Source organism: Pipistrellus kuhlii, unplaced genomic scaffold (assembly GCF_014108245.1).
Source record: "Pipistrellus kuhlii isolate mPipKuh1 unplaced genomic scaffold, mPipKuh1.p scaffold_m20_p_41, whole genome shotgun sequence".
Taxonomy (NCBI): Eukaryota; Metazoa; Chordata; class Mammalia; order Chiroptera; family Vespertilionidae; genus Pipistrellus; species Pipistrellus kuhlii.
Genome location: NW_023425542.1, coordinates 3,254,445 through 3,275,191, shown reverse-complemented (window position 1 = coordinate 3,275,191; position 20,747 = coordinate 3,254,445). Strand labels below are relative to the sequence as shown.

Here is a 20,747-nt window from a genome sequence, read left to right as displayed (position 1 = left end):
AAAAAATTATTGATTTATTTTCGAATCTTAGTTATTTACCCTGCTTAAACCTTGGGTTTAATTTTCTCTTCTTTAGTAGTTTCTTAAAGTAGAAGTTTAAGTGATTGTTTTGAAATGTATATTCTTTTCCATCATAGATGTCTAGTACTATTAATTTCCCCCTGGGTTTTGGAGCTGCATTACATAACTGTCAATGTATTGTTTTTTCATTTTTCTTCAGTTAATACTTTCTAATTACCCTTTTCATTTCTTTGTGATCCATGGATTATTTAGGAATGCTCGTTAGGCTCCACATACTTGGGAATTTTCCAAATATCTGTTAGTGATTTCTAACTTAACTCCATTAGGGTCACAAAACACACAGTGCATGTTTAAATCCTTTTAAATTTATTAAGATTTGTTTGATGTCCTACAATCTGATCCATTTTGGTAAATGTCCTGTGAACACTTGAAAAGAGTGTGTATTCTGTTGTTTGTTGGGTATAATGATCTATAAATGTCAATTACATTAAGTTGATTGATAGCATTATTCAACACTTCTATATCTTCTCTGATATTTCTATTTGTCCTATTAGTTAAAAATGTCTGGTTGAAATTTGTGACAATGAGAATAGATTTGTCTTACTTATTTTTAAGGTTCTATTAGTTTTCCTTTATTTATTTTGAAGGTCTGCTATTAAGTACATAAACATTTAGGATTGTTATGTTCTCCTAATGAATTGACTCTTTTATAATTGAAAAACCCCAATTTATCCCTGATAATATTCTTTTCTCAGAAATCTACTTTGCCTGTTAGTACCATAGGAATTCCTGTATTATTTTGATATTGTTAGCATGGTGTATCTTTTTCCATCTTTTTATTTTAACTTATTTGTGTCTTTATAAAACATGTTTCTTATAGGCAGCATTTAATTGGATATTAATTGTGTATTTTAATTTTATATAGCAGTCTTTTCCTGTGAAGTGGTTTAGTTTTCCTGTTTTAATTTAGTATAATTATTTTTCAATATTATCACTCATATAAACTATATTTTTATTGATTTCAGAGAGGAAAAGAGGGGGAGAGATAGGTAGAAATATCAATGATGAGAGAGAATCATTGATCAGCTGCCTTCTGCATGCCCCACATTGGGCATCGAGTCTACAACCCAGTATGTGCCCTGACTGAGAATCAAGCAGTGACCTCCTAGTTCATAGATCGACACTCAACTACTGAGCCAGTCTAGCCAGGCTAGTGTAATTATTGAGATATCGATAGTTAGGTTTAAATCTATCATCTTGCTGGTTTTTATTTGTTCCATCTGTTCTTTTTGACATTTTTTTTTCGGTCCTCTCTTTCTCTTGGATTAATTCAGTATTTTTTATGATTTCATCTTATCTCCTTTGTTACTTTATTATCTGAAGCATTGTATCGTGCTTTATTTTTTGTGGTTGCTTTAGAGTTTATAGTATACTTCTTTACCTTTAACAGTCTGCTTTCAAATCATATTGCATCTCTTATTATATTGTATAAGAACTTTACAACAATATACAAATTTTCAACTTTTTTCCTCAGGGTCTTTGCATTGTTGCTGCCACACATTTTTCTTCTACATATCTAGAATCCCCACAGTACACCCCCCCCCGGAAACGGCAAATTATTTAAAGAATACTTAATGATAAATAAGTATTTCGTATTTCCTTATATAATATATTTACTAGAGGTCTGGTGCATGAATTTGTGCACCAGTGGGGTCCCTCAGCCTGGCCTGAGGGATCAGGCCAAAATCAGCTCTCTGACATCCTCTGAGGGGTCCTGGATTGCAAGAGGGCACAGGCCAGGCTAAGGGACCCCACTGATGTATGATCAGGGCTGGAGAGGGATGTGGGAGGTTGGCCAACTAGGGAGGGCCCATGGGAGGACTCCAGGTTGTGTCCAGCCCGTCTCACTCAGTTCCAGTTGGCCAGATCCCAGCAGCAAGTTAACCTGGTCAGAGTGTCTGTCCCCTGGTGGTCAGTGCACATCATAGTAAATGGCTGACTGGTCGACTATTTGCCCCCTGGTGGTCAGTGCACGTCATAGTGAGCAGTTGAGTGACCTTAGCATATCACTAGCATATTATGCTTTGATTGGTTGAATGGACAACTGGACATTTAGCATATTAGGCTTTTATTATATAGGATTTAAAAATATATATATTTTATTAATTTTTTCAGAGAGGAAGAGAGAGGGATAGAGAGCTAGAAACATTGATGAGAGAGAGACATCATTCAGCTGCCTCTTGCACACCCCCTACTGGGGATGTGCCCGCAACCAAGGTACATGCCCTTGACCGGAATCGAACCCGGGACCTTTCAGTCTGCAGGCCGATGCTCTATCCACTGAGCCAAACTGGTGTCGGCTATATAGGATTTCTGTTCCTTTTCATTCTTTTGTGTAGATTTGGGTTTGGTATTTTATTTCTACCTTAAAGGCTTAAAATTTTTGTTTTCAACAGGCATGTATATTTCAAAGAACTTAATTGGAGAAAAATGGTCTTTTATTCTTACTTATCCAATTAGATACCATATACCCTGCTTTTTCTTCACTCCTGAATTGCCAAGCTTTCCTCTGTTATTATTACTCTTCAACCTGAAGAATTTCCTTTAGCATCTGTTGTTGACAAATTTACTTAGTTTTTTTTTTCCATTGTCAAGATTGGTATTTTGCCTTTATTCCTAGAGGGTATTTTCGCTGTCTATAAAATTCTGGGTTAGGCATTCCTTTCTTTCACCATTTTCAATGTGTTCCACTATTTTTTTTTTTTTTTTTACTTCCATAGTTTCTGATGAGAAATTCATAGCATTTCAAATTATTTTTATGCAATGCTTCATTTCTCACTTCTACCCCCACCCACAAGGTGGTTTTAATATTTTTTTTTCTTTGAGGTTTTCAGAAGTTTGCATGTGTCAGGGCTTGGTGTTTTCTTTGTGTGTTTTTTTTGTTTTGTTTTGTTTTGTTTTTGTAGCTTGCTGAGCCTCTTGACTCTAAATTTATGTCTTTCACCAAATGTGGGCACTTTGGTCAGTATTTCTTCAAGTATATATAATACATATAAATTGACATACACACAGACATATACATGCTCTGCTCCATTGACAAAAATACTTAATCTTCTGATATTATCCCACAGGTCCCTAAGACTTTGTTTGTTTTTGTTTCTATCTACAAAGTTCACTGAGTTTTTTATTTCCCATTTTGTCATTGGGCTTATCCCATGATTAAAAAAAAAAAGTTCCAGAATTTCTATTTAAAAATATAATTTCTGGTCCTAGCCGGTTTGGTTCAGTGAATAGAGCTCCGCCCTGCGGACTAAAGGGTCCTGGGTTCAATTCCAGTCAGGGGCGTATACCCGGGTTGCGAGTTCGATCCCCAGTGCGGGGCTTGCAGGATGCAGCTGATCAATGATTCTCTCTCATCATTGATGCTTCTCTCACTCTCTTCCCCTCCCTTCCTCTCCGAAAACTATAAAAATATATTTTAAAAATCTCTCTATATATTTAATAGAGAAATATGCTAATTAGCCAGGACGCTGTAATGGGTCCACCAGACAGGAGGAGGTTGCGGCAGGGGCCTCTGTGTGCCTGCGCTGGGGAGGGCCTGATCAGCAGTGGCCGTGGCTGCTTCAAGGGCCAGAGAGGGACACAGGGCCAGACTGGTGACTTGAGGGTGGGCAGCTCCGTGCGATTTCGAATCACATGCTGGGCTCTTTGTGTGTGTGTGTGTGTGTGTGTGTGTGTGTGTGTGTGTGTATATAAAATTTCTGTTTCTCTGTTGAGGTCGTCTATCCATTTATTTCAAGAACGTTTATCTCATTGAGGATTATTATAATAGCTGTTTAAATGTGTGTGTGTGTGTGTGTGTGTGTGTGTGTGTGTGTGTGTATAAAATTTCTGTTTCTCTGTTGAGGTCGTCTATCCATTTATTTCAAGAACGTTTATCTTTATCTCATTGAGGATTATTATAATAGCTGTTTAAATGTGTCTAATCATTCCAAGATCTGGATCATTTCAGGGCTGGCAACGTTTTATTTTTTTCTCATGGTTACTGTTTACATTTTCCTGGTTCTTTATATGTCAAATCAATTTAAGAACACATCCTGCAGATTTTTAGCTTTATATTGTCAGATCCCGGGTCCCCGTGGAACCCTGTGGAGAACAGTGATTTGTTTGTCTCAGTGGGCAGCCAACCCAGTTAGATTCAGTGAGCAAGTTTTCTCTCCTTTTGTGGGCAGTGGTTGCACTTCGGTGTTCAAAACCTTTGTGACAGTGAGAGTGAAGGGTTGGTTTCAGACCTAGGCAGTGGTCTCACGGTGCTCCACTACTGACTGAGCTGTGTTTGACGGTCACGCACGTGTAGGTTAGGGACTGTCCGGGGGTGCATATCAGCTCATACACAGAATGAGAGGGTTCCCTTCTCAGCTCTCCCCTCTTCGGCGTTTCTCCCTCTCCGTCTCCCCAGGGCCTGGTTCCGTGGCCCAGAGAGATGGACTTCTCTCCCAGGGTCAGCCTTCTGCTGTGTCTCATGGGGACCACATGGATCCCTCTCACGGCAAACTGGCTAACTTTGGAGAAAATAGTGGAAAAAAACAATGTGGGTTTTCCTCTTTTTAAAAAAATACATTTTATTGATTTTTTACAGTTAGGAAGGGAGAGGGATAGTCAGAAACATCGTTGAGAGAGAAACACGGATCAGCTGCTCCTGCACACACACCACCCCCCACCCCCCCACTGGAGGTGTGCCCGCAACCAAGGCACATGCCCCTGACTTTTTCAAACCTGAGACTCTTCCGTCCGCAGGCTGACGCTCTATCCACTGAGCCACACCGGTTTCGGCGTGGGTTTCCCAATAAGGTCACTTTTCCCCAGTTCTTTCGTTCAGACTCTCTCCTCTGGGTTTCAGGTACTTGTACTGCATGTCAGAGCAGTGCGGCTCTGTTCCGGGCAGGGCTGGAAGGACGAGACGGAGATAGTTTTACGATTTCCAGTGCTCTCTGGCTTACAGAGACACCCTCCTCCCCTTTTCTCTTTTGTCTCTTTGGCCAGTATGGTGGATTTATTTCGGGTTTTTTGCTGTCCATGCCCATGATGATAATCCCTAAAATCAGTCAGTCTGTGAGTCAGTGTCGGCAATGAAAAGATGCCTCCCAAACAGTAGAAGTGAAAACCCCAGTCTGAACATCCCACAGACTTGAAGCCTCCCTTGCCATATTGGTTTCTCTTCACATTTCGACTTCCTGTCCCTAACCCACCTGCTGTTACTTTTTGGTCTTCAGGTAATTGCATCGTGAATTTGGTTTACTTGTAATTTGTGATAGAGGGTGAAAGGCCATTGGTGAGTTTATCCCATTTGGGATTCAAACTAGATTGTGTTTCATTTTTTAAAAAGTCAACCTTTCCCCCTCTCTACTCTGGAATAATTTCAGTTGCTATGCTCTTCCAGTTCACTAATGTTTCCTCCTGCACTGTCTCATCTGATGTTAATCCCACTCAACGTATGTTTCATCTCAGCACTGTGTGTTTCCTGTGTAGAAGTTCGTTGGGGTTCTGGTACATCTTCCATGTCTCACTTAGTTTGGCCGGTCTCTCCTCTCCCTTCGTAAACATTTGCTAACTGGTCTGTCGTCTGTTATTTGCGGATTCAGCTGCTGAGAGACAGAAATCGAGGCTGTGGTTGGTCGTGTTCCTAGGTTTCTTCCACAGATACAGCTAGGAAATGGTTTTGTTGTTAAGAAAACAATCAGCCCTGACTGGTTTGCTCAGTGGATAGAGCGTCGGCCTTCAGACTGAAGGGTCCCTAGTTCGATTCTGGTCAAGGACATGTACCTTGTTTGCGGGCACATCTCCAGTAGGAGGTGTGCAGGAGGGAGCTGATCGATGTTTCTCTCTCATTGATATTTCTAACTCTCAATACCTCTCCCTTCCTCTCTGTAAAAAATCAATAAAATATATTAAAAAAGAAAAGAAAAGAAAACAGGCACCATTGGTAGCACTATGTTTTTCCAGTTCAATCTTAGGATTTCAGAACTTTTCCTTGGCTTCTTTGCTTTGATATATTTTTGATTTCTTTGTCAGTGAACATTTTTATTTCTGTCTTAACACATTTTTTTTTGGTATATTGACACTGGCAATTTCATGACTGAAAACAGTTTAAGATTGCTCTCAGTTGATTTTGTCCACAGTGCATATCTAATTAGGGTTTACCATCAAATTACTGTTCATGATGTATATTCAGCGAAGGACCTGCCATTAAATTACTGTGCTTTCACATCTCCCAAAATAAATTCTACTTATGTGGTTAAGCTACTAGCTCAATTCTCGGTTTGTTTCATTTGCTTAATTTTCCTTCACATTTTAGAGACTGCTTTTTAAGTTAATCTTGTTGTATAATGTTATAAAATATGTACATTGTTCTAGAGAAGGGATTGCAAAACTACAATTCCTGGGTCCAATCTGGTTTACATTTTTAAACGGCTGTCACACACACACACACACACACACACACACACACACACACACCCCAGTGACTGTAGGGGGCCCATAAACTCTAAAATATTTACCATTTGGCCCTTTACAGAAATTTTCTAACTTCTACTCCCAACCCTGTCTCCTCCATCCATTCTCTTCCTTACTCTAGCGGCTGACTTACTCCTTTACTCACTTAGCTTCCGATTTACCTCCCTCCTGTTTTCAATGCAAGCAAACACATCCATATATCCATAGCATCTCTTCACGTTCCTTCCCACCTGTTTTCCTCCCACGTGGCTTCTTCCCTGAGCAGCGGATCTGGAGGCCACCCCTCCGCAGGCAGGGAGTAAGCCTCGTTCTCCCAGCTGTGGCGCATTCCGGAATGGGCTGTGCTGGGCTTCCTTAACCGGCTCCTGCCTGGCGTTTATTCAGCCCCCCTAAGTTTTTATTCCTAAAGTCGTGCTGTTTTCAGGGGCCTCAGCTGGTGTCTTGGGGCGTTTTGCCAGTGTCGCTTTGGGACTGGTCCCTCCGGGGACTGCAGGTCAGGCAGATGGCAAGGACCAGTCATGTGGGACTGTGTCCTGGCCCCAGTTCTCCCCACAAGGACCGTGCGGCTCACATTCCTCTCACCGATGCCCCACGACTAGCCAAGCGAGAATGTGCCAGACTTTTGGCGTTTGCCAATGTGATAGGCAAGAATGATACCTTCGTGTCATTTAAAGGGGCATTTCATTAAAATGAGCAAGGGCGAAGGGCCGATTGCATTTCCTTTTATGGACCTTTCTGTTCACGTTTCTTGCTCACTTTTGTGTGGAACTCTTTTTAAAAATATATATATATTTTATAATTTTTTTACCGAGAGGAAGGGAGAGGGATAGAAAGTTAGAAACATCAATGAGAGAGAAACATCAATCAGCTGCCTCCTACACACTCCCCACCGGGGATATCCCCGCAACCAAGGTAGATGCCCTTGACCGGAATCGAACCTGGGACCCTTCAGTCCACAGGCTGATGCTCTATCCACTGAGCCAAACTGGTTTCGGCTTGTGTGGAACTCTTGGTCACTTTTATTTATTTATTTATTTATTTATTTATTTATTTATTTATTACATATTTTATTGTCTTGGTCACTTTTATCTGTTTTTAGAAACGGTTTGTATTTAGGGATAATGACCTTTGCTTCTAATATAAGTTGCAAATATTTCTCCCATTTGTCTTTTTTACTCTTCTTCTTATTTCCACATTTTTATGCAACGCCACGATGATGATGGTTTTCATGTAGGTTTATTTACCCATCTTTCGTCTGATTGCTCTGGCCCTGGAGTCATAGCCAGGAAGGGTTCTCCAGTCCCAGACTGTGGGAAATCCAAGAATCTTTCCTTCTCCTGGTTTTATAGTACCTTTTAACATTTCTGATCCTTTTCACATTTACTGACAGCGCTCTCCGTGCACACTGTTCTGTTTGGCCTCTTTCCCTGTGGGGCTCTTACCCATGCCTCCAGTTTGCCAGTGTTGCTTCGAGACAAGTCCCTTCAGAGGGGTGCAGGGCAGGCACGTGCCTGCCCCCGTCTGTGTACCCGCTCACCCGTGTGCGTGTTCACTCCGCACTCCCGCCCGTGCGGAGACCCCCGCATCGCAGCATTTGAAAGGCTCCAGCACGTGCCTTTTCCGGGAGAAGGAGTGGAGATCCAGTGGGGGGATTTGCCAGGGACTCTCGGCTCCATCCTGGGGACTCGCTCTTGCCTGCCGGGCCGAGAGAAGGTACATGAGCGTCTGCCGCGTGGTGGCCACCGAGCCAGCCGACCTACCACCTCTGTTGACTCCCAAGCCAGAGGTCCGTCGTTGTCCCCGCCTTCCAGGGTGGTGTCGGAAGCATGGAGAGGCAATGTCTGCCCCAGGCCCTGCAGCCAGAAGAGGCCGCCAGGCCCCTGTACCCGGTACCCATCTCCCCCTGGGCAGGGAGGCCCACTCGCCTGGCCAGTGACGCCGTATGGAGCGCAGTCGCCCTGCCCTCCCCTCCTGCCCACCGTGGTCTCGGAGCTCCTGGGAGGATCAGTTTGCCTGTGGCTGCGTGTCCCAGCCATAGGCGCTCCCTGTGCCCGAACGTCACCCGGCGCTGCCGGGGCTGGTGGCAGCGGCTCCGTGGGTGTTGCCTCAGCCCCAAGTGCCAGCGTGTGCTGGCAGCCAGAGGCTGAGCTCACTCACTGCTTTGCAAGTTGTTCTGTTCATTCATCCGTTTATGTATCCACTCTTCCCTTGTGCAGCTCCTCATTCATACACCGCCCTGCCTGCAGCGTGCTGCCCCAGTGCGGGCCAGGGCCACCCAGGCATGGGGCAGATGTCCGCCCCGGGAGCTCAGGGCCCGGTGCGGGGAGCCCAGAGCAGTGTCTCCCCTCGCCTCGCCTTCAGGTCTGGGTGCAGTGAGATGAGCTGGTGCCCGCAGTGCCAGACCCCGAGAGGGGAGGGCTCCCATGGGCACACTAAGTCAGCTGCCCGGCCAGGACCACGCCTCGCCTGCATCCCGACCTCACGCCCGTTGAAGAGGCAGGGACCCAAGGGAGGGAAAGCGTGCCCTCGGGCGGACCCCGGAGCCGGTCCTCAGCTGTGCGGTGGACACCAGCGGGCAGGTTTCCAGGACCTCAGGAGGCTTCAGCAGCACCCACTGTGCCACGATCACGCCCTCCGCTTGCCCCGGCGCCCTAGACCTTGGCGCGGAGGTGCTTCCCGGCGAGGCGGGCTGCCAGGCGCCTGGATCCAGCCAGTTAGGCCCGGAGCACCCAGCCCCGGGGCCGGCGCGCCAGCTGTCGGTGTAATTAAAGTTGCCATAAAACCCACCAGCGAGACGGCGAATGGCTCCTGGCGGGCCGGGCACGGGCAGGCGCGGGGCCGGTAAGTCACGGTCCCGTGCGGCGGCATCGGCCGGGCCTGCCCGGGACACACCTGTTTCCCGCCATTCGGGTTTATGGCGCCCCAATGACTCGGGCCATTTCCATCATTCCCGGGAAACGTCCAGAACAGCGGGCTCGCTCTCCTGGGAAAGCTGGGCCGGGGCGGCCGGCGGTGTGCTGGTGGGCACTGGACTGCTCTGCGGCCAACATGCCAAGGCCCGGCTCCTGCTTCTCTCTGGGCCATGCCACCTGGGCACAGTCGCCTCCCGCTGGGCGGGCAGCGGGCGGCCTATGTGACCCCGGCCTGTGGCTGCCGTTTAACAGGCACTGGGCAAGTGGCAGGGCCTTCTCCTCCCATCCTCTCCTGGGTCAGTGTGTGTCCATGGGGGCGCCCTGGACACTGAGGGACTGCCGTGGTGCATGCCCCTAGCTGGGGAGGGAGAAGTGTCTCCGTGCACGAGCCGTGTCCAGGGACAGCAGACCAGCCACATGTGGCCTATCCGTGCCCCAGCCCAGGCAAGAGGCTTCAGGAAAGGGGGTGGAAGGTGGTCAGGCCCCAGGTGGCCCTGGCGAGGGAGGCAGGGGGTGTCTGGAGGTGGGGGGTGGAGAGTCAGGAATGGCTGGGGGATGGGAGGAGAGGATGGATTTGGACCCAGTAGAGTTACTTCAGAGCCAAGGGGAGGGGGCCTTCCCATCACTCCTTCCTTCCCCCTCCTTCCTTCCGAGCAGATTCTAAGCACGCCTGGGGCGGCACTGCTCCGAGAGTGGGAAGGATGGGCAGGCTCATGACAGACGCTGAGGACACCACATCCATCCCAGGCCCTGGGCCGCTGCCCCCGCCCCAGCCCCAGACTGGGCAGGCGCGGGCCTCTGCGCCTCCTGCCTGTCCCGGCCTTCCCTAACCCACACTCCGGAGACTCAGGACCCGGAGAGGCACGTGGGCCTGTGCGTCCTGGGGTGGGAGGGAAGGAGAGAGGGAGGGAAGGAGGGAGAGCAGTAGCCGTCCCCAGCCCTGCGTTCAGAGTCTGGCAGAGATGCCCTCTCTTCTCCCCCCTTGGTTTCAGGGGCCCACCCAGAACTCACCCTGAGGGGGGCTGCTTCTGAAGAGGCTGAGAGAAGAGCAGCCGTCTATCGCCCACCCTCCCAGGAATGTGTCCCAGCACTTACTGAGACAGGAACTGGCGGCGGGAGCCGGTGTGGGCCCCCAGGAAGCAGCTGGTCTGGGAGAAGTTCCACCGCTCCTGGCTGTGTGATCTTGGCAGATCCCTGCATCTCCCTTAGCCTCAGTGCTCCTCATCTGCAGAATGGGCCTCCAAGCACCCCCACCCCAGTCTAAATTGGATTGATGTTGCATTTAATGGGAATTTGATACACATACATTGGAAAGAGGTTGATAGAAAAGTCTGCAACATTTGAAAGGCTGTGAACTCCAGTTTTTAAAAAGTGTGTCAAGATGGCTCAACGTGCCAAAAGCAGTTTGGCTCAGTGGATAGAGCGTTGGCCTGCGGACTCAAGGGTCCCAGGTTCGATTCTGGTAAAGGGCATGTACCTTGGTTGCGGGCACATCCCAGTAGGAGGTGTGCAAGAGGCAGCTGATCGATGTCTCTCATTGATGTTTCTAACTCTCTATCCCTCTCTCCTTCCTCTCTGTAAAAAAGTCAATAAAATATATTAAAAAAGATTGGTCAACGTTGGGCTGGGGTATGGGTGAACTGTTCATGCTGTGGCCGCATGGTGGCGCTCTGGGAGCTGATAAATGGGCGGGCAGGGCAGCAGGCCAGAGGCACAGTGCCCTGGCTGCAATTTCAAGTAGAGCTTTTTGTGCATTTGTTCAGTGGAGGTTCTTGTTAGTCTCCGCCTCGCACCTGTCGCTGCCAAACCAGTTGTCTTAGAACAGCAGGTGATGGTGATAAAGTGCTCTGGAGAAAGCAGAACAACTGCTGGACACTTAATCACATTAGTTTACGAGGCAGGAGGCTTTGGAATATTGGCGATGATACTAAGATATAAAAAATGTCTTTACATCATAGCTATAAAAAGGATCATACTACTAGAATATTATGAAAGACTACATGCTATCAAATTCATTAACTAGAAGAAATAGATTTGTTCTAAAACATATAACTTTCCTAGACTAACACATGAAGAATTGAAGAATCTAAGTAGACTGATCAGCAGTGAGGAAATTGAAACAACCATCAAAAACCTCCCAAGAAATAAAAATCCATGACCAGATGGCTTCACCCGTGAACTCTACCAAATTTCAAAGAAGATTTAAAACCTATACTTCTCAAACTCTTACCAAAAAAAAATTTGAAAAAGAGGCACTACTTCCGAACAAATTCTAAGAGGCCAATATAACCCTGATACCAAAACCTGGCAAACATAACACACAAAAAAGAAAACTATGGACCAATATCTCTGATGAATACTAATGCAAAAATCCTAAACAAAATACTAGCAGATCAAATACAACAGTGTATGCAAAAATACACATCATGATCAAGTGGGGGTTATTCCATGGGCACAGGATGGTTCAACATACGAAAATCAATCCATGCAATAGGCCACATTAACAAAAGAAAGGATAAAAATCACGTGATCTTATCAATAGATACAGAAAAAGCATTTGATAAGATACAACATCCATTTGTGATTGAAACACTCAATAAAATAGAAGTAGGAGGAAAGTACCTCAGCATAATAAAGGCCATATATGATAAACCCTCAGGTAATACGTAATCAGGGATGAAAAACTGAACATTTTTTCTCTAAGATCAGAAATAAAACAAAGATGTCCACTCATCACTCTTACTCAACATCATGCTGGAGGTCCTAGACAGCAATGAGGCACGAGAAAGAAATAAAAGGCATCCACCTAGGGATGTAAGATGTTAAACTGTCGCTTTTTGAAGGTGACATCGTTTTCTATGTAGAAAACCCTAAAAACCCCACCAGGAAACTATTAGGAACAATAAACAAATATAGTCAAGTTGTAAGATACAAAATCAATTTGCAAAGATCCATTGCCTTTCTGTATACTAAGAACAAAATTTAAGAAAAAAAATTTCTTTTGAAATTGCAACCAAAAGAATAAAATACCTAGGAATAAACTTAACAAAGAATGTGAAAGACCTATATACTGAAAATTACAAAGCATTATTAAAATAAATTGAAAAAGACACAACAAAATGGAAAAATATCTTGTGTTCATGGATTTGGAAGAATCGACATAGTTAAAATAGCCATATTACGCAAAGCAATATACAGATTTAAAGCAATCCCCACCAAAATACCAATGTCATTTTTCAAAGAAATAGAATGCGAAATCATCAGATTTGTGTGGAACCACAGAAGATCCTGAATAGCCAAAGTAATCCTGAGAAAAAAGAACAAAACTGGAGGTATCAAGCTACCTGCCTTAAATTTATACCACAGAGCCATGATGATCAGCACAGATTGGCAAAGAAACAGACACACAGATCAGTGGAATGGAATAGAGAGCCCAGCTTTAAAACCAAATGTCCTACCCTGTTTCCCCGAAAATAAGACAGTGTCTTATATTAATTTTTTCTCCCAAAGTTGCGCTAGGTCTTATTTTCAGGGAATGTCTTATCTTTCCCTGCACTAGGTCTTATTTTTGGAGGATGTCTTATTTTCAGGGAAACACGGCAGTGCATGGACAGATAATTTTCATATATATATTATTGACTTCATATATGTAGAGGGAGAGAGAGATAGAAACATCAGTGATGAGAGAGAATCATTGATCGGCTACATCCTACATGCCCTATGACCCGGCCATGTGCCCTGACCAGGAATTGAACCATGACCTCCTGGTTCATAGGTCATCACTCAGCCACTGAGTCACACCAGCTGGGCTGGACAGATAATTTTCAACAAAGGAGCCAGAAACACACAATGGAGTAAAGACAGTCTCTTCAATAAATGGTGCTGAGAAAACAGGAAAGCCACATGCAAAGGAATGAAACTGGATTGCAACTTGTCCCAGTGTACAGAAATTAATTCGAAATGGACCACAGACCCAAATAGAAGACCCCAAACAATAAGTTACATAGAAGAAAATATAGATACCAAACTTATGGACCAGGGTCGTAGAAAACATTTTATGAACTGGACCCCAAAGGCAAAGGAAGTAAAGGCAAAAATAAATGAATGGGGCTAAAACCAAAAAGCTTCTGCCCAGCAGTAGGAACTGACAACAAAACAAAGAGGCAGCCAAGCAGATGGGAGATGATATTTGCAAACAGTGGCTCTGACAGAGGTCTAATTTCCAAAATATATAAAGAACTTGTTGCCAAGACTGGTTTGGCTCAATGGATAGAGCATTGGCCTGGGGACTGAAGGGTCCCGGGTTCGATTCCGGTCAAGGGCATGTACGTTGGTTGCGGGCATGTCCCCAGTGAGGGGTGTGCAAGAGGCAGCTGATTGATGACTCTCTCATCGATGTTTCTAACTCTCTATCTCTCTCCCTTCCTCTCTGTACAAAATCAATAAAATATATTAAAAAAAAAAAAAAAGAACTTGTAAAACTCAACACCAGATAAATAAAAAACCCAATCAAAGGGTAGGCAGAGGACCTGAAAACTCTCCTCTCTCAATAAGACGTATGAAGAGCCAATAGATATATCGAAAATATGTTCAACCTCACTGGCAATCAGGGAAGTGCAAACAACATTACAGTAAAACATCTCACACCTGTTAGAGTGGCCCTAGTCAACAAGACAAGCCAGACAAGTGTTGGGGGAGATGTGGGGAGAAAGGGAACCCTTATCCACTGCTGGTGGGAATGTAGATGATACAACCACTACGGAAAGCAGTCTGGCGATTCCTCAAACAATTTACAATAGAGCTTCCATACGACCCAACAATCCCTCTCCTGGGTGTATACCCCAACACCTCAAAAACATGTATTCACAAAGATATATGCACCCCGATATTCATTGAAGCATTATTTATGGTGGCCAAGACATGGAAACAGCCAAAACCGGTTTGGCTCAGTGGTAGAGCGGCGGTCTGCGGACTGAAAGGTCCCAGGTTCGATTCCAGTCAAGGGCATGTACCTGGGTTGTGGGCACATCCCCAGTAGGGGGTGTGCAAGAGGCAGCTGGTTGATGTTTCTCGCTCATCGACGTTTCTAGCTCTCTATCTCTCTCCCTTCCTCTCTGTAAAAAATCAATAAAATGTATTAAAAAAAAAAAAAAAAAAAGACATGGAAACAACCAAAGTGCTCTCCAGTGAGGGCTGGATAAAGAAGCTGAGACACATGCACACAATAGAATACTACTCAGCTGTAAGAACAGTCCACCCAGCAACATGGGTGGACCTTGAAAACATTAGCTAAGTGAAAGAAGTCAGCCAGCAGAGGCTAAGAACCATATGAGTTCACTCCTATGTGGGATATAAAACTGAAACTCATGGACACACACAGCAGAGTGGTGATTGCCAGAGGGAAGAGGGTTGGGGGGAAAGGAAGGCCTAATATATGGTGACAGGAGAAGATGTGACTTTGGATGATGGGCACACAATGCAATATACAGACCTTGTAACATAAAAACCCACACCTAACACCTGTGTGTTCATGCTGATCAATGCCAACCCAATAAATCCTATATAATAAAACCCTAATTGCAAATCAACTGAACGGCGGAACAACCAGTCACTATGATGTACAGTGACCACCAGGGGGCAGACGCTCAATGCAGGAGCTGCTCCCTGGTGATCAGTGCACCCCCACAGGGGGAGTGCTGTTCAGCCAGAAGCCAGGCTCACGGCTGGTGAGCGCAGTGGTGGTGGAGGGACCCTATCCCGCCTCCACTGCAGGCAGGCAGTGAGGAACGAGGGGTCCCGGACTGCGAGAGGACACAGGCTGGGCTGAGGGGCCCCTCCCCACCTCAGTGCACAATTTTTGTGCACCGGGCCTCTAGTTTAATAAAAATAAATAAATAAATAAAATAAAGGGAAACAAGGTTTTAAATAAGTAAGTAAACAAGTAAGTAAGTAAATAAATAAAACACTGCTGATAGCTCTGCTACCCTCTGGTACCTACAATTTGTTATGGGAATAAAAAGCCAAACCTTGCCCCCTTCCCCCCATATCTAAAGCTAACCTGCTCACCGTGGTTCTGGCTCTATGGTCTCCGAGAACTTTCCCTCCCAGCAACACAGCTACTCCGGGGCAATAGGCTGGGACATTGTGAGCTTGAATTATGTGCCATCTTCAGAAGCAAGAATGGCTCCAGGTTGATGGACATCCCTGATGCCCCTTGGGTGCCCTTGGCTAAGCGCAGGCCCTGCCCTCAGCTTGCCTTGGTGGCTCCCTAGGGGACCAGTCTGACGGAGACCATCACCTCCCAGGCCCCGCACCAACGGGTGTGGGGTGAGTGTGGGAGGGGGACTCTCCACGAGGAGGTGTATCAGGCAAGGCAGTGGGAGGTGTGGATATGTCCTGGGAAGACAGGCGTTTTCCTGGCGGAACCCGAGGGCCCCAGGTCCCCCTGCAGCAGCCCCCAGCGCCTTGTCCACGCTCTGCCCTCCCTGACGCCCTGTGCGCTGCCTCCCCGCGGAGGCTGCCCAGCGCTCCTGGGCCGCCAGCATGACGGCGCCTGCTCTTGCAGGTGGTGAGGAGCTACAAGGCGACCATCCAGCAGACCCTGGACATCCTCTTCCTTCGCGAGGGCTCGGAGTTTCTGAGCAGCACGGATGCCTCGAGCCGGGACTCTGCTGACCGTACCATCATCGCCTGGGATTTCCGGAGCTCCGCCAAAATCTCCAACCAGATTTTCCACGTGAGAAGCCCTATTTGGCCTTGCTTTCTGTCTTCACCCCGTTTGGCCTTAGGTCCCAGGCCACTTCCTGTTTGGGACGGTTCAGGAGGCAGGGTCTCTGCAGACAGATTGGCTGCCCGGGATTCCTAGGGCAGGGGAAGGAATGTGAATCCACAGGCTCCATTTTACATCATAACTGTTTCTCCCTAACTGTCCTCCCACTCGGCCCCGCCCTGCACCGCCACCCACAGGGTAAAGGGGTGGAGGGGCAGCCAGTACAGAGGGACTGGTAGACGACTGAGCAGCTCGAGACACCCCTCCCCTTTCTCTGCCACCCATCCAGCCCATGGGACTCTGCCCTTCATTGCTGGTGGCTTTGGCAGGAGTTGTGACTCAGGAGTTAGACCACCTGAATTATGGTCCTGGACTCAACACTTACAAACTGGGGGCGCTGGGCCCATTACTTAGCCCTTTTGATTTTTATTGTCTTCTCAGAAAATTGAGGGTGAGAATATTACTTGCCTCATAGAGTGGTTTTGAGAATTTAAAGAACACTTATTAAGGGTCTAGAATAGTGCCAGGTACAGGGATTGCTTCATAAATGCATTACTTATATTATCACCATCATTACCACTATCATCACTATCATCATCACCACCACCACCGCCATTGCCACCGCCACCATCATCACCACCACCATCACCATCACAATCACCATCATCATCATCATCACCATCACCACAACCACCACCACCACCACCACCTTCATCACCATTGCCACCCCCACTATCATTACTAATCACCATTATCACTGTGATTACCACCACCATCATCATAACTATCACCATCATCGCCATACCATCATCACCTTAATCATTGCTATCCCTATCATCATAACTATCACCATTGTTACCATCATCATCACCATATCATTATTATCATCATATCATCATCACTACCACCACCACCACATGATCATCATCATTTTAACTGTCACTATCATCACCACCGCAACCATCGTTTAAGATTTCAAACAAGCCATGGCTGATCTCTTTGGTGCTCCCACCCTGAATTTAAAAATACGTGTCAGGTGTACATGCACACCTGCTCCCTCTCCTTGCTTTCCCCTTGTTTTCCGATGGTTCTGCGTGACCCTGAGCAAACCTGTCTCTAGATCTCACTTTAGGGTCCAGTGTAACCTCCTAGGAAAAGCAAGGGGATGGGGGACACCTCTGAGCACCGGGGCTTCCTGCCTCCATCAGCCCCAGGGGAGAGCAGGGGAAGGAGTGAGGGGGCGGAGCACTGCTGGCTGAGCTGTCCCAGACGCACACCTCCTTGCCGGCAGCATCACCGGGGAGCTCAGCCCGGCATCCATGCCTCTGATGGCATACTAGGCTGCTCCTGCTTTGCCTCTGAACTTGGGCAACTCTTAAAATGTGAACGGACAGGCGCTGCTGAGAAGGGAGCTCCCAAGGGTGCTTCTGTGGGACTGAGCCTCTCAAACAGTGAGCTCTCCCTGAGGGTTTGAACACTCCTCATTTATCTTCTCGCTTGATCATTCACCCCTTCACTGATGGTGCTTTTGGACCGCGTGGGACCCTGCGCTGGCTGCCCCAGGGCCCCCTGTGGAATGGGGGTGGGGGGATGGGCACGCACATTCGTTCTCTCTTCCCGGGGAGCGTGTTACCACAGATGGGAGGCTCACGCCATCAGCGGTGTGTTCCCACCCATTTCTGAGGATGGCAGTTAGACTCCGTATCACTGGGCTGAAATGGGGTGTTGGCAGGGCAGATCTGTCCCTTGCTGCCTCGTGTCTGGTGGCTGCTGGTGATACTGGGCATCCCTCCGAGCTGTGCGCCAGCATCTTCAGATCGCTCTCTGATCCGTGCTCACATCACCGTGTGCGTCCCACCTCCCGTGCCTCCCTCAGAGGGATAACGTGGCTGAACGTAGGCAATAATACAGGGTAACTCCCCACATCGAGATGCTTAACTCAGTTACTTCTGCAAAGACACGCAAGGCGTCATTCACGGGCCCTAGGAATTAGGATGTGAATCTATTTTGGGGGGCCCTTTAAGATCTGCCATAAGGGCCATGGGCCAAGGAGGGCAAGTGGCTCCTGGAAGCTGGAAGCGCACAAAGTACGTCCCCCTGGAGCCTCCGGAGCCAGCACAGCTCTGCTGACACCATGATTAGCCCAGCGAGGGCCTGCTCAGACTTCTGACCTCCAGATCTGCAGGGTCCGAAGTCTGTGTGTTTCAAGCCACTGAGTTTGAGGCAGTTGTTACAGCAGCAGCAGGAAACACACTGACCTGTGAGCAGAGAGCAGGGCGGCGTGTCTGCAGAGGCGGCAGGCACAGCCCAAGCATCCTTGACCCTCTGTGTGGCCCCGTTTCTCAGGAGAGGTACACCTGCCCCAGCCTGGCCTTGCACCCGCGGGAGCCCGTGTTCCTGGCCCAGACCAATGGCAACTACCTGGCCCTCTTCTCCGCCGTGTGGCCCTACCGGATGAGCAGAAGGCGGCGCTACGAAGGGCACAAGGTACGGCTTACCTGGCCCCTCCTCCCTCCCCCATTCCACCCCTTCCCCCACCCCCACCCCCAACTCCACCCTCAGAAGGCTGAGCGCTGGCCCCAGAGCCCCCGCCACGCGATGCCAGCCATCAGCAATGGGTCGGGTCAGAGTGCACAGACCTCTGTCCAGCAGATGCTGTGTGGCCTGGTGTCTATGCCAGGCTGGTCTCTGCCCCGGACCCCAGCTGCAGGGGGAAAGGTTTCCTCTGACTCCGCTCACATGGGATGGGGCGGGACAGAGTCTCTAGCTCCGCCCCCTTTCATCACTGAGACCTGCTTCCTGTGGGGGCGGGGCCAGGGCCTGGTGATGTCAGCAGTGCCAGCCCTCCTGGGCACCACTGAGGTAACCTGTACACGGTCACCCCAGAACCGTGTGGGGGGAGCTCGGGCTCTGCCACTCTGTCGTGGGTGGGTGGCTGCCATTGCGCAGGCGAGCTGGGGCTCACCGTGTCGCCCTTGCAGGTGGAAGGCTACGCGGTGGGCTGCGAGTGCTCCCCCGACGGAGACCTGCTGGTGACAGGCAGCGCGGACGGCCGGGTCCTGCTCTACTGCTTCCGCACGGCCAGCCGGGCACGCACGCTACACGGGCACACGCAGGCCTGCGTGGGCACCACCTTCCACCCTGTGCTGCCTTCCGTCCTCGCCACCTGCTCCTGGGAGGGTGACATCAAGATCTGGCACTGAGCCTTCCAGCGCTGCGCCCCTGGACAGACATGGTCGCCCCCGGCACCCCGGGGGTGGGTGGGACTAAATACCGAGGCTGGCACTCCTCCCCGGGTCCTCGGCGCCTCTGAAATGGGGCCAGGAGCCTTCTGTCTCAGCTGTGAGGCTGGGAAGTGAGCGCCTGGCACACTGCTCGTGCCGCCCAGTAAACACCGCGTCTCGCTGTTTCGTAGGTGACTTCAGCGGTAAATGTGTGTTGGCAGTTCCTCTCGCCGCCCCACTCGCGCCCGCTGGAGCTCGAAATGAGAATGCTGGGATCTGGAGAGGGCGCAGCCTCGCTCTGCGGGTCCCGACGAGGGGTCCAGGGAAAGGGGGCCCTGGACCCCAGGTTTGTCCTCGGCAGAGCATGGCAGCCCACCCGTCCCTCAGGGCCTAGCCTGGCCCGGTCTGCTCAGGCCCCGGCCTCTCCCTCCCCCACGGAGCACGCCAGCTGGTCCCTGGGCCTGCCCCCGCCCTGTCAGGTGCGCTCGCTGCCCACGCCGGTGCCCCTGCCGGGTGACGGAGTGACGTGGAGAAGGCAGGGCCCTGAGGAACTTCGAGGAAGACCCATTGCTGGGACCTGCGGGGCCGCTGAGCACTAACCCAACCAGGACTGTTACTGAGGGGCTGCCCGCGAGGCCAAGGGTCCACCAAAGGGTCAGGGGCCTGCAGATGCCATGGCTCAGGGCGGAGGGGTCCTTGGAAGGCTTCCTGGAGGAGGCAGGTGGATTCAGTGAGGAAACACCGAGTGCCTAAGAAGAAGGCCATGGGCGGGTGGGGGAGCTGCAGGAATCGTGGGTAACAGCCTCTCCCCCTGAGCCTGGCTCCGGGCCTAGTCTGCTGTCAGGAACTGTCCTCCAGCTCGTTTCTTTTTCAGGCTGGTCCCCTTGGGGGTCCGCATGGGCAGGAGCCACAGTGCTGTGCTCAGTGCTGCTTGTGGGCTTGATCAGCTCTGCCCCAGCCCAGCTGTCTGCGAACCCCTCCCTCCCCTTGGGTGGTGACTTACTGGGAAGAATGGCAGGTGGACTCTATGCCTCTCTGTTTCCTTCTCTGAACGCTTTCTTCCGAAGAGCATTCTTAGAGGCTCACTCTGGCCCTCTGCCAGGTGGCGGGGAGTTTGCCATTCACGATGTGAGAATGAGAAGCTAACTTTGGAAAGTGGAGCAGGGATGAAGAAGCGTGGGCTGGGCTGCCTCGCCTTCCTGGGCTGCGTGTTCACCTTGACTCGCTCAGACATCTGCACGGCTGGCCTGCAGCTGTCGTGGGGAAGAACCCCTCATCTGGAGGTGCCGGCGTGGCTCTGAGTGCTGT

The 20,747-nt window shown here is 49.0% G+C and overlaps 1 protein-coding gene across 6 annotated transcripts in view; it reads left to right on the top strand.

Moving 5' to 3' along the window:
- Window positions 1-19,642, top strand: part of WDR25 (WD repeat domain 25) — a 144,742-nt gene extending 125,100 nt beyond the window's left edge. For all 6 annotated transcript variants that reach the window (XM_036411630.2, XM_036411631.2, XM_036411628.2 and 3 more), the window contains 3 exons: window positions 16,012-16,182; window positions 18,562-18,702; window positions 19,197-19,642. In XM_036411630.2, the coding sequence (XP_036267523.2) occupies window positions 16,012-16,182; window positions 18,562-18,702; window positions 19,197-19,418 (534 nt within the window). In that variant the 3' untranslated portion in view covers window positions 19,419-19,642. The remainder of the gene's footprint in view (window positions 1-16,011; window positions 16,183-18,561; window positions 18,703-19,196) is intronic.
- Window positions 19,643-20,747: the final 1,105 nt, after the last annotated feature.